The 12770-nt window shown below is 39.8% G+C and overlaps 1 protein-coding gene across 17 annotated transcripts in view; it reads right to left on the bottom strand.

The window, feature by feature from the left end:
* Positions 1-12770, bottom strand: part of ANK3 (ankyrin 3) — a 597115-nt gene that overhangs the window by 78350 nt on the left and 505995 nt on the right. For 16 of the 17 annotated variants that reach the window (XM_079793850.1, XM_079793863.1, XM_079793865.1 and 13 more), the window contains one exon: positions 8425-8527. In XM_079793850.1, the coding sequence (XP_079649976.1) occupies positions 8425-8527 (103 nt within the window). The remainder of the gene's footprint in view (positions 1-8424; positions 8528-12770) is intronic. The other variant, XM_079793859.1, reaches the window with a different exon arrangement.

Genomic DNA, 12770 nt, shown 5'->3' with positions numbered 1-12770 from the left:
CTTTACCCAGGTCTGCCACACGTCCTCCTTAGAGTGGCCCTGCAGCTTAGTGGTCAGCAGAATGGGTTCAAGTAGCCATCAGACAAATTCTATTCTCAGCTCTACCATCTCGTGCCATCTAATGTGACACTGGGCGAGTGACATGCTCCTCCCGGCCCCAGTCTCTTGGACCGTGAGGTGGCAATGATAATACCTACTTCATAAGGTGGCGAAAAGCATGAAATAAGAAGATTAATTTGACAAAATGTTGTGACAGGTACTGCACTAAATCCTGTAGTTATGGTGATCGAGAGCGGTTATTGAGCGAAAGAAATGGCAAGCTGGTACCAAAATAGAGAGTAGGTCTGTTTGGGCATTCAGCACGACTATTTGGAAAAATTATTTTAAGAATGAATGCCATCTTTTAAAAAACTATATCATTCATAGTCACAGAGAACAGAATGGTGGTTACCAGAGGCTTATGGGGTGGGGGGAAAAGGAAGATATTGATCAAAGGATATAAAGTTTCAGTTATAAGATGAATAAATTCTGGAAACCCAATGTACTGCATGGTAACTGTAGCTAATGATAATGTATTATATACTTGAAATTTGCTAAGACAGTAGATCTGAAGTGTTCTTATCACACAAAATAAATGGTAACTATTGAAGGCGAAGTATATATATTAATTAGTTTGATAGTGGAAATCATTTCACAATGTATACATATGTCAAAGCATCATGTTTTACATCTTAAAATAAGGATTCCATAAGAGAAAACCTGATTCAAGCAGCAAAATAAAGTAAAACTTACAGGCTTACTAAAGCAGGTTTGTTTTTTTTTAAAGTATTTCTTTTCTTCAAGTCAACTATTATTACCTCTTAAGACCTATTTGAGGCTACTAAACCAGAATGAGGCTGGGTTCTTTGGGACTTCCAAATCTGATTGATTTCCAGATAACTTAGCTACCAACTTCAACAAAGTAAGGTGAATCAAGGTCAGGGTGGAAGCTGAGAGTATTAAAACATCCCGCTCAAGATGTCTAAAGGAACTGTACTACCTTAAGTCACAACATTGACAAAAAAAATCTGTAATCTTGCTGACCAATCTGCCAGAAGTGTTGACCGGATCACCTGAGTAATGCTGGCAAAGCACTTGGAAGAGAAAAAGCAACATATTAAATGTCAGCAGTCAAAAGTGCTTATCTTCTAGGGGACTATCTCTAGCAAATCTTTATTCCCAGGCTGGCTACCTTTTACCACCATGCACATTTTTTAGAGCCTCTTAGAAACCAGCTTAAATGAGAGAAACTTCCAGGAAGTAAATCTGCTGATGTGGGGGAAGGGTGTGTGTATGGGGTTTAGGAGTGTGTGGAAGGGGCTTGAGAGGTAAAGAAGGAAACCTATTATCATAACCAACCTTTTTGGGTTTGGCATTGTTCTCCTCTTCTACTACTAAGATAACTGAAAATTGCTAGGTCTTAAAAAAATAAATGTGCAATCTCTCCTGAAGAACCCTCCAATTTGCACATGACTTACTAACATATTAAGTAGTACATCACACAATCTATGACTAAATATACATGAGATCATCCTTACTTCGCCTCAAAAAAGGCCCCATCTAACCCAAAGGAGCTAGAATCCCAGGCTCTGAGGTAAATGAGAAGAGTTACGATGTGACAATTCCCTCCAGGTAGGGGAAGACTCTAATAAGGCCTTAATATTATAATATAATATTAACCACAGAGTCCTCTCCACAGTTACCATTCAAATGGCCAATGCAACTGTTAACACCACCTCCGTTAAACCTTCAAAACGGGTCACCTTTTGAGTCCCTGCCACTTGTCCTTTTAGGCATAAAACACTTGGGTAAATCTGGTCTGAGAGAGAAAGTCTGCAAAATGAAAGCAATCTAATTAGTGGGACAGGGTTGCACAGTTGTCCCATTTCTCTCTTCTCATTAACATACTGGCCCTCTCTCAGCAGAACGGAAAGGAAATGGAAGGTGCTCATTCCTTAGTGATCAGCTGGCAAAGAATGCCTTTCTAAGAGGTTTTTGTTTTTTTTGTTTTTTCCCCTTGGGAACACCCAAGTTTATAGCTTGTCTCTTAAATCACAGCTCATTTTCTTTTAATTTTGTTAAACTTAGATTTATTTCTAGAGAGAAAGCATAAAATAATAGAATCTCAAGGCTAGATGGCACTTTAAGGTGTTAGAAGACTTTGCACATGGCCCTTGATATGTGGTTGTTCATGCCAGGTTTGACGACCACCAACAGCAAGCGAGGGCAGAAACCCAAATTAAACTGGCTTAAGACACCCTCTCCCTAGGGGCGGGAGGGGGGAGATTGAGATTAATTTACCTGTTTATACAGTGGGAAAGTCTAGATGGTACTAACTACAGGCGTGGCTGAGGCCAGCCATGGTTCAAAAGATGGTAGGGATCCTTGGTCTGCTTGCTACACCCCCGGCAGCATTGGGTTTACATCAGCGGGATAGCTTAGCAATCCCCAAAAGGCTAGACAAAGTCTCAAATTTAAGTCTCATTAGATTGGCTAAGATTTGACATTTCCTCCTAACGTCGTTATTGTAATCTAGGAAAAGGAATGCTCTGAAGGGCCAGGTTTGGGGTTCATCCTTGGAGGAGAGGGAGGGATTTCAACCCCTTCTCAACTACATAACTGAGAGATGAGTGGGGGCAGAAGTTTTGGCATCAGACCCTGTGATGCCCACGTAAAGAGAGTGGAATTGGTGCATGCAGGCAAAAGCAACCCATGTCTGTAAGTGATTTCTGCTCTCCTCCCATCTTGGAATAGCCACCAGAAATCACAGTGAAGTGAATGTTTCTGCTGGCAGTATACATCCCTTGGTCTTACAACTACTTCTAGGGTCATTCAAAGGAAGTATAATTAGTTAGCCTTCAAAGTATTTTTTTTAGACCACTATCATGCTTTCTACCTCATTTTCAGGTAAAGGTTGAGTATTTCCATTCCTTTAATGATGTCTCATATGCCATAATTTTAAGCAGAATAATTTTCTCCATAATTTTCATGTCTGGTTGCTGAATGTAAGTTGCCGGTTTCTTTTAAAGCATATTAAATAAGAACTTATTATTGGAATTAGAAATAAGCATAATAAAGAACACATGTCTAAACATAATCCTTCATGCAAAAAAATGGATTAAGAAGATGGTACCACACCCATATATATATATTTACAAGCATGTGTAGTTATTTTTTTTATTAATCCTTACCCAAGGTTAGGTTCTTTTTATTGATTTCATTAGAGAAGAAGGGAGAGAGAGAAAAAAATTGATATGAAACATCACTTGGTTGCCCTCTATATGCTTACTGACTGGGGTTCAAACCCACAACCTAGGTATGTGTCCTGACCGGGAACTGAGCCCACTACACTTTTGGTGTACGGAACAATGCTCCAACCAACTGAGCCACCTGGCCAGGGTGGTGCCACACCCATATTGAGAATACTAACAAGTATGAGATCCTGGAGGGCGGAGAGTCAAGTCTGGGCTCTCGCTGGCTTCCTCCTCACTCATTCACACTAAGCAATGCAGATGTGCAGTGTAATTGTGGATTAGTATTAAAAGGAGGCAACCTGGGGCCAGATGGCCAGTGGCTCTCTGCCATTTACCAGCTGTGTCCCCTGGGGTAAGTCACATCAGCTGCCTGTGCACTTCAGTTTCTTCATCTTTTCAATGGAGCCAAGAAGTGATCTCATAGGGTTTTTGGGAGGGTATATGAGTTAATGCTGGTAAAACTTAGACTAGTGCCTGGCGTGTAGCAGGAGCTCAAAATTAGCCGTTTTCACTACCATCACACAAGTATCACCATCATATCTCCTGACGCTTATGGCCTCTAAAGTGCTCCACTGATGTGATGAGGCCTGGCTGACCTGGATCACAGACAGCAGCACAGCGGCACCAGATAGTGCTTCCCATAATTATGTCAGGAGATATGACAGAACCGTCTCTTCTATTCATCTTACACAACTGGGCTTCAGCTTCGAGTCATCTCTTTCCTTATTACCACCTGTTTGGGAAGGAATGCTTCCAAGAATGCTTGCTCTAAGACTATCTGACATGCACAACTCTGAGCTTATAAAACACATGCATTAGATGTCGACTGGCCAATATACAAGATCTCCCAGGCAGAGTGCTCTAAATCAGTGATTCCTACCTACAGACGCATTCCAGGGTAACCCGTGGGGTGTTAGAAACACACACATGCCCAGGAATCCTGTTAGGGAGATTCTGATTCTGTCGGCATCTTGTTTTCCAAGCAGCCACAGTTGATTCCAATGTGTGCTCTCACCAGGACTCGGTGCGTTTCAGTTCCGGGTGCATTGAAAAATGCGAGGCCCAGGCCCCACCCAGATCCACTGAATCTGAACTGAGCTATCGTTTTTTTAAAAGTTCTTTGGGTATCCAGTCAGCATGGCCCAGTGGTTAAGCACTGACCTATGAACCAGGTGGCCATGGTTCAATTCCCAGTCAAGGCACATGCCCGGTTTGTGGGCTCGATTCCCAGTGTGGGGTATGCAGGGGGCAGCTGATCAATGATTCTCTCTCATGATTGATGTTTCTATCTCTCTCTCCCTCTTCCTTCCTCTCTGAAATCAATCAATAAATATATTTTAAATAAATAAATAAATAAATAAAAGTTTATTGGGTGATTCTCACCAGGGGTCAATCTTCTGACAAATGCAAGATGTGGTTTATTTGCATATAATTTTCAGAAACATATCTAAAGGTGGCTCTTGATTAAAAGGTGAAAGAATCAGGAGTTCATGGATAACCCCATATCACAGTAAAAAAAAAAAAAAAGAGTCCACTCTTGACTGGGGTGGAGGGAGGACTGAGTGGTTTACAGACTAATCCTGGTGAAGGCCCAGCAAGGAAGGAGGATGGCTTGCTTCGCCCAACTCTCTTCCCCAGTGCTGGCCTCCACACCTGCCTCCAAGCACACAGGTGGCGGGCCTGTGGGAATTACCCTGGGTCTCAACTGTCCTGTAACTGTGGTTAATGTGCAAACTGCTTAATCAGCAGCAGCAGGAAAATAAACTAGGCGTTATGTGGGTGAGGTCTACGCATGCTGAAAAGAGTGTGCAGAGAGTTCATTTTTATTCATTTTCCGCCTTACCTTGTCAAAGCAACTTTGGGCAATGACAGGGCAGTTTTAAACCTGCCAGTAAGTCATGTAACATTGCTTTAGGAATTCTAAGGATCGAAGACCTCTGGCATGCTTTCAGACAAAATCAATACTGTGGAGAAACTCTGCTTTGAAGTTTATAAATCTAGAGTCAGAGGCATGATAGACATAAACTAATACTTCTTGTACTTAAATTTTAATGTAAGGCATGTAAATGAGCTGCTAAGGTAAATGCTTCTCACTAGTCGTGCACAGTGTAACTGGACTCCTCCCTCTGGAAACTTCTCTTTTGAAGAATTAGCCTTTTCTCTCTCTTCTATAATGAATGAGACACTTGGGACTAAATAGGTTAATACACCTCTTTCAGAATTTGTTTTCCCCTTTCTTCCAGGTTTTCTATTTTGAAGTTGTTCATACAAATAAGAAAGTTGAAAAAACAGTATAAGGAATACCCATATACACTCCACTAGGTTAAACAATTAACATTTTGCCGCATTTGCTTTTTTTCTCTCTCTCTCTTCACACACATACACTTTTTTTTTTCTGCTGAACTACTTGAAAATAAATAGCTGACTTAATAATTACTTCATTCCTGAAAACTTCAGCAATGCATACCCCTGCATGGAATAGAGATAGTCCCCTGTAGAGCTGCAATACTGTTACAGCTGCTAAAAAAATTAACTATTTCCTAACGGGATAGCCAGTAAAATTTCAAATGCCCCCAACTGTCACTACAATGTTTTTATGCCTTCCACACTTTTTTTTTTTCTTCAAATCTCTGGGGAATTTATCATGAAAGTGTGGCCAGGAGTAAGGTTATATGTTCATGAAACATGCTCCTTCCACACGGCATGCTCGCCAGACCATAGGATTCTCTGTGGTCATTAAAGAAAGCAACTTCCTGCTTCTGCAGTTATCAGCTTCAGATTTCTTCATAAAGGTTTCAAGATGTCCTAAGCCTTCCATTCCCCTGCCTGTTCTACAGGAGTGCTGTGACATCCACAGAAATCGAAACAGCAACAAAATGAGCAAAAGGACATCAGTTTTATCTCAAAACTTCTCTTTACCCTTTATTTTTCACAAATCCTTCATTCCACTTGAGTAAGTAGGTCTAGGTAAAAGCTAACAGGGAATGGTGTGAGGACCCTCAGAAGTCCATCTGTAACCTTGCAGTATTGCAAATATTTATAGTATTTTACTTTATGGTTGCTGTGCTGATCATGGGAGGTAATGTAACTATGGTGGTAATAGTGGTGCAAGTGATGGTGGTGGTGGTGGGTGGCAGAGGTGGTGGTGGAAGTGATGGTGGCAGTGATGGATGGTGGTGGTAGTGGCAATATGGTGAGGTCATGGTGATCGTGATCCCAATTTCAGGCCCTTGCCACAAAGCAAATACATTCAGAAATATAAACCATAATTAGTTTAATCATGGATTTTGCTATTCCAGTATAGAACTAGACACGTTTTATACAAGAGAAAAATGTCACTGATACACAACAAATATACTTTCACCTGCAATTTTATAAATTTTGTGTGGTTTCTTTAGGAAATGGAGAATATCAGGCATTTTTACACTTGTAATTATTACCCCATGAACATCTCATTTCAATTGGGAACATCAAGAGATCAGGATGATCTGACTAGAATAATGACTACAGCCAACCAAGCAAAGAGTTCTTCAGAACTTCTCAACCAACACCAGGACAACACCTGACACCCAAATCCTTTGCTTCATTATTTGAGACAAGTGATTTTTTAGTGTTAACACCCACGTAAACCATGACAAACTGTCGTACCTGTAATCATTCCACAAAGGGTGTTTTTGTCTAAACAAAACTGAATGGCCACTGTATTCACCTTGGAAGGCCTGGAAGCTAAGAATGTTCTAGAGAGTGTAAAATAATAAAATGTTTATTGTAGGTCCTCGTGAAGCACAATGCACATCTGTGTGTCTGGAAATCAGCATCTCCAGACAAGTGGGAGTCCTGAAGTTCTGACTCTCGGCTTATCATCTTATTCATCTGCTCAAATTTACCTTCATTGTGCAGTGAATAAGTCCAGCATCATTTCACCAATCATCTACATTGTTCAGTATTATAAGCCACCTTCGAAATTAACTTTATGGTTCAAACCATTTCATCCATCATCAACTCAGGAATGCAAATTTACAGTCAGGTATTGTGTATTTCTAGAATAATGAACCATCCTGAGCCCATATGCAGCAGAACTACATTGCTGGGACTTCTTGTATTAAACCAATATCTATTCAACCACAACTAGTGAAACACCCAAACACCAAGTGAACCTAGCGGAGATTCTGGTAGAAAGCAAAATACTATCACATCTTGAGAAGGCCCATTACACACCTTTGAAACTAAGGAATCAAAAACATGAACCAATCTAATCTTTACTTGCTAAAAACAATTGTAGCGAATCCCAACATGACACAAATTTTGTTTGGGAAGCCCTGGGCAGCATTGCTCAGTGATTCGAGCACTGGCCAATGCACCCGAGAGTCTCTGGTTGGATTTCCGGTCAAGGGCGGATATCTGGGCTGCAGGTTTGATCCCCAGCTCTGGTCAAGGTGCGTGCGGGAGGTAACCAATCAATGTGTCTCTCTCACATCGATATTTTTCTTTCTTTCCCTTTCTCCCTCCCTTCAACTCTAAAAAAAAAAAAAAAAAAAAAAAATCAATGGAAAAAATCTCCTCGGGTGAAGATTAACAAAAAGTTTGTTTAGGAAAATCAAACATTCATGTGGATAATGTAAATAGCTTTACCCACCAATTATTATTATTAACTCTTTTTAAAAATTAAACTAGATTAGACCTAGAAATGAGAAAAGAGATCCATGCTTTGCCTAGGACTTTCTGAGTTTTTCCTCTGTGAGATTTTTAGGGACGCACTGAGGAAGAGAAGGTTATTTCCATTTACGGCACAATTGATTTTAAAAAATATATATTTTTATTGATTTCAGAGAGGAAGGAAGAGGGAGAGACAGATAGAAACATCAATGATGAGAGAGAGAATAATTGATCAGCTGCCTCCTGCACGCCCCATACTGGGGATTGAGCCTGCAACCCAGATCTATGCTCAACCACAGAGCAACACTGGCTGGGCTGATAATTTTTTTTTTCTTTAAGTGGCAATACAGAGAGATTTACAAATGCAAAATGAAACATGCAGAAATATAGTTCTTGTCATGGGACAAAGAGTTTGATTCAAACATACAAATGGAAGTTTAACAATCAAAGAGTATTTTTTAAAAAGAATGCCTACCTGCTCTTTGGATGGTACCAGGAGTTCTTCGATCATCATGCTGTCCCGGGCATAGGAGCTTCTGTTCAAGGTGTAAGACCTATCCGAACTGAAGGAGCGGAGGCTGTTGTATTTACAGTTAACCATTCAAGAGTGGTAGATGATGATGAGATGAATAAAAAAAAATTAATGCATGCAACTTTAAAAACAGGCAAGATGGCTAAAAATATCAACAAAAGTTGTTCTTGAAAACACATGGTCAAAAATAAAATCCCTTATATTTGAGGAAATCTCTTAAGCTTGGACAATCTCATGATCAGGTTTTGTTTAAAATTTGGTCAATTGGTGTTAAATCTGTGAGAAGATGAAATGCATGAAAACTTTGGATGCTGCATTGTGACAGTCAAACCAACATGACAATTGAGAAGAACCAGATCATTCCAGATAATTTGATAAACTGAGAGATTTTTCTATGGTAAGACCTTATGTTAGTCTCCTCTCTTTCTGGTCCATATCTGTTTAGCTTGCATTATTCAATGCAATTATGTCTGCTGTGAATGGTTCTGTTTATGTGTCTTGGGAGCTAGATATAGGGTTAAATTATCGAAAGGTTTATGGTTGCTACTCAGGGAAAGCATCAAGAAGGAAGTAAGCAGTGTTATGAATCCATCTTACATGATCATCTTCGCCATCTTTCCGGCCTTGAAAATTTCAATTCCAGGTGAGCTCACTTTTTTATTTCCTTTTCTTACTTGCTCCTTCTACCTTCTCCTTTCCACCCGCCTTCAAATCCTACACAGCCCCTGAACTTCCCAGAGTGCAAGCTTCCTTATGCCCTCAAATGCCACTCTCCACACTGACCTCTAAACTAAAAACTGACAAGGGGTTCGGGGATGGGCGAAATGGTTGAAGGTGGTCAAAAGGTACAAAATTCCAGTTATAAAATAAGTAAGTCCTGGGCGTGTAATGTGCAGCATGGCGGTTATCGTTAATAATGCTGTGTTATATAGTTGAAAGTCGCTAAGAGAGCAGATCTTAAAAGTTCTCATCACAAGAAAGAAAAATGGTAACTATGTGTGGTGACGGATGTTAACTAGAATTATTGTGATAATCATTTTGCAATATATACACCTATGGAATCATTATATTGTGCGTCTGAAGCTAATATAATGTTATTTGTCGATTATATCTCAATCTTTAAAAAAGCAGCAGAGAAGTGTCCCTGGTAACCCTGCACGTGTCCACATGGGACACGGAGGTGGTCTGAGCCTTGGCAGAACACCTGTGTTGCTACAGGAACACAGCGGACGGAGGTGGGGAGCTGCTTCAGGCATCTCCCTCATGCCTCCCTCTCTCACCTGCCACGGTGGGCTGTGACCAGGCCGCTCTTCATTGCCTCCTGAGGCTTCCTGCCCATCCTCCTTGGCAGAGGGTGGCAGAACACGAAACCATGTAGCTGCAGTCTAGAACTGGCTCCTCAGCTAGTGTGGCAGACAAGGACCATGGCAGGTGGCACCTGTCTCTGCCTATGTAATTAATAAACTGCCTGAATGTAAATGTGGCTGCTGGAATCTTTACCAGTAGATTCAGTCAGACTCTGGCCTTGGCCTTGTGTGTACTAGACCGGGAAAAGAGCAAGGGAGAGGTGAATAAGGAATGACTCCTTGCTTTGCACAAAACGATTTCTCTCCCCCTCTGCACTTACTTACTAAAGATTACCCTAAAGTGAGTATTTTCATATCGATACACAGAGGCCCCTGAATTACTCGAAGTATCTACATAAATGAGGAGGTACATTCTTCTAGGGTCAGAGCCTTCGCTTTCACCAGAATCTTAGAGGGATCTAGAACTCCAGAATGACTATTATTCTACAGTAATTACTTAGTGTCTTCAGCAAATATTTGCTAAGTGGCTATTAGGAGCTAGTAAAAATATTAAGAACAGGATATAGAAGGGAAAAAAAGTAAGCATTATCCCTGCATAGAGGAGCTTACCTAGTAAACTATGTGACCTTGAACACTTGGGCCTTCTGTACCCCCATAATTCATAACTCTTTCTCTCCACCCCCATTTCAGTTGCAAACATTTCCTTCTGTTATTCCTGTTTTAGCCCCCTTACATTCTCTCAAGTACATTATATAAACTTCCTAAAGCAGGAACTCTCTTTCTACTCTCTAACTCAACTGTCCAACAGAACTTTTCCCGATGAAAGATGTGTTCTAAACCCGCACTGTCCAACACTGTCCACAGGCCACGTGTGGCCGCCAAGCACCTGGAGTGTGGCTGGTGACTGAAGAACTGAATTTTAGATCTTATTTCATTTTAACTAGTTGTCATCTAAATAGCTGTGCCACTAGGAGCTACACTATCAGACAGTGCAACTTCTAAGTACTCACAGCAAGGCTCTATTTTGCCGCAGGGGTGTGATTTGAGAAACTCACTTGCCCCCTCAGACACTCATTTCTTTAAGTTATGGTCCCTCCAGTGTATGTTAATATTGGTGATACCTGAGAACAGTTGTACTGTAGACGTGGTCAAAGACTTAACATTTTAAAGAAATAATTACATATTTATTTTGATTTCAGCTTTTAGTTATATCTAAGATGGGTTGATACCTTTTAAGCATCCTCTTTCTTTTAACTCAGAGGCGTGCCAACTACAGGACAGAGCCCCGAGCTGGGAGCTACCAACAGAAAGGCCTAACGATGTCTCCGTTTTATTGTCTGAAGTTCTTACTCTGAACTGTTCCAGACCAACTTACATTAGGCAGATGGAGCCAATTAAATCCATCAAGCTTCACTGGGAATCCTTAATATACCGAAATAATTTCAGCTACTAAAATTAGACATTATTTGCATGGGGATCTGGAAAGCATTAAATCGTTTTTTAACTAAGGTCAACTATATTATTTGTAGCCATCAGTATACCCTATGTGTTAAATACAGGAAGTGTTAGAAAACCACATGCCTGAGGATTCTTAAAATTATACCAGTGTGCTTAGCACAACTCAAATAAAACACAACCAGCAGACAAACAGCTTTTCAAGATGTTTTCTTTAAGTCCAGGGACATTTCTCCAGTTACTTCATGCACCATACAAACCTTGTGAAGCGAAAGAAATTCCTTCTTCAATGTTGCATGAGTAACATTTCTTATCAAACATGTACCTATTTGCTAATTTCCTCAGAATCACAACACTGATATGCTAAAGCTGAGCAGAACAGAAAAGCGCATGGCAGAACAACACAGCACAGCACAGCACAATGCTGAGGAAAACAAAAATGAGAAAATGAGCCAGGGAAGGGCAGGGACACTGGAAAGTGCCATTTCTTACCTGATCTTGGGACTATTTTAAAGTATTTTTACAAAAACACAGGAGAAGAAGGAAGCAAAAAAAAAAAAAAATCAGACAGGGGAAAAAAGAAAAAAAATGTTATGGTTGAATGAGTTACACACTTAATGTATTTCTTTTTAAATGTTACACTCAGAATATTATACTTGGCAATACTCTAAGAATACCTTAAAACATAATGGCTTTATGATTTATTTTTATATTTGCCTCTGAGCATAACATGAGTTGCCAATGTAAAAGAAAAAAATGAGTTACATATAACAGCAACAAATAATAATAACGGTACAATAAAAACCAGAAGAGTGGAAGCCTCACAACCGTCTTGGGGAAAAAAATATGAGACAATATTCTGGTTTCATCACTCATTGGACGTCAGCTGCTACAATTTTCTATATGCAAATGAGTAATGAACAAAATGTTAACTTTAATATACTATCTCAGGAAGAAAATCAGCGGGTTGTTGGATTACAAAGCCTATTAAATCTCTAAATAGAATTTTTGATTGAGATCCTTTAAGATTCTACACATTTTAGTTATAATTTGTTATTATCTGTGGTTAGATGAAATATTAAAGGTTATTTCCCCTCCTTGTTAATGACAGCTGTTACAAGAAGACTTTAAGGCCTTTAGATATAGATCTATATACATATATATAGATATATATAGATATATTTATAAAGCAAAAATTCTACTAAGTTACATGAGATTCCAAATTCTGTTAAAAAACAAAAAGATTAACTCGAAAAAACATCAATTCAGTTTCTAAACTGGCCACATCAAGGACACTGAGAATTAACTCTTAGGTTTACTTAGTGGGAAGTGCCATTTACTATTAGACAATGAAACTTTTTACAACAGATACTTAAACTATAGGAAAATGTCCCCAGGGCTCTGGCTCAGATGGTTTAATTATTAGCTTTCACATAACTTGACTGTCAGCAAACAAGCTGTTAATCCAACCAGGGAAAAGAAGTCCCCAAATTCTGGACAAGGTCCTATTTCTTTCAACCATTGTCA

Source organism: Cnephaeus nilssonii, assembly GCF_951640355.1.
Source record: "Cnephaeus nilssonii genome assembly, chromosome: 16".
Classification (NCBI taxonomy): Eukaryota; Metazoa; Chordata; class Mammalia; order Chiroptera; family Vespertilionidae; genus Cnephaeus; species Cnephaeus nilssonii.
Note: the sequence above shows the minus strand (reverse complement) of the source record. Positions and strands in the feature narration are given on the sequence as shown.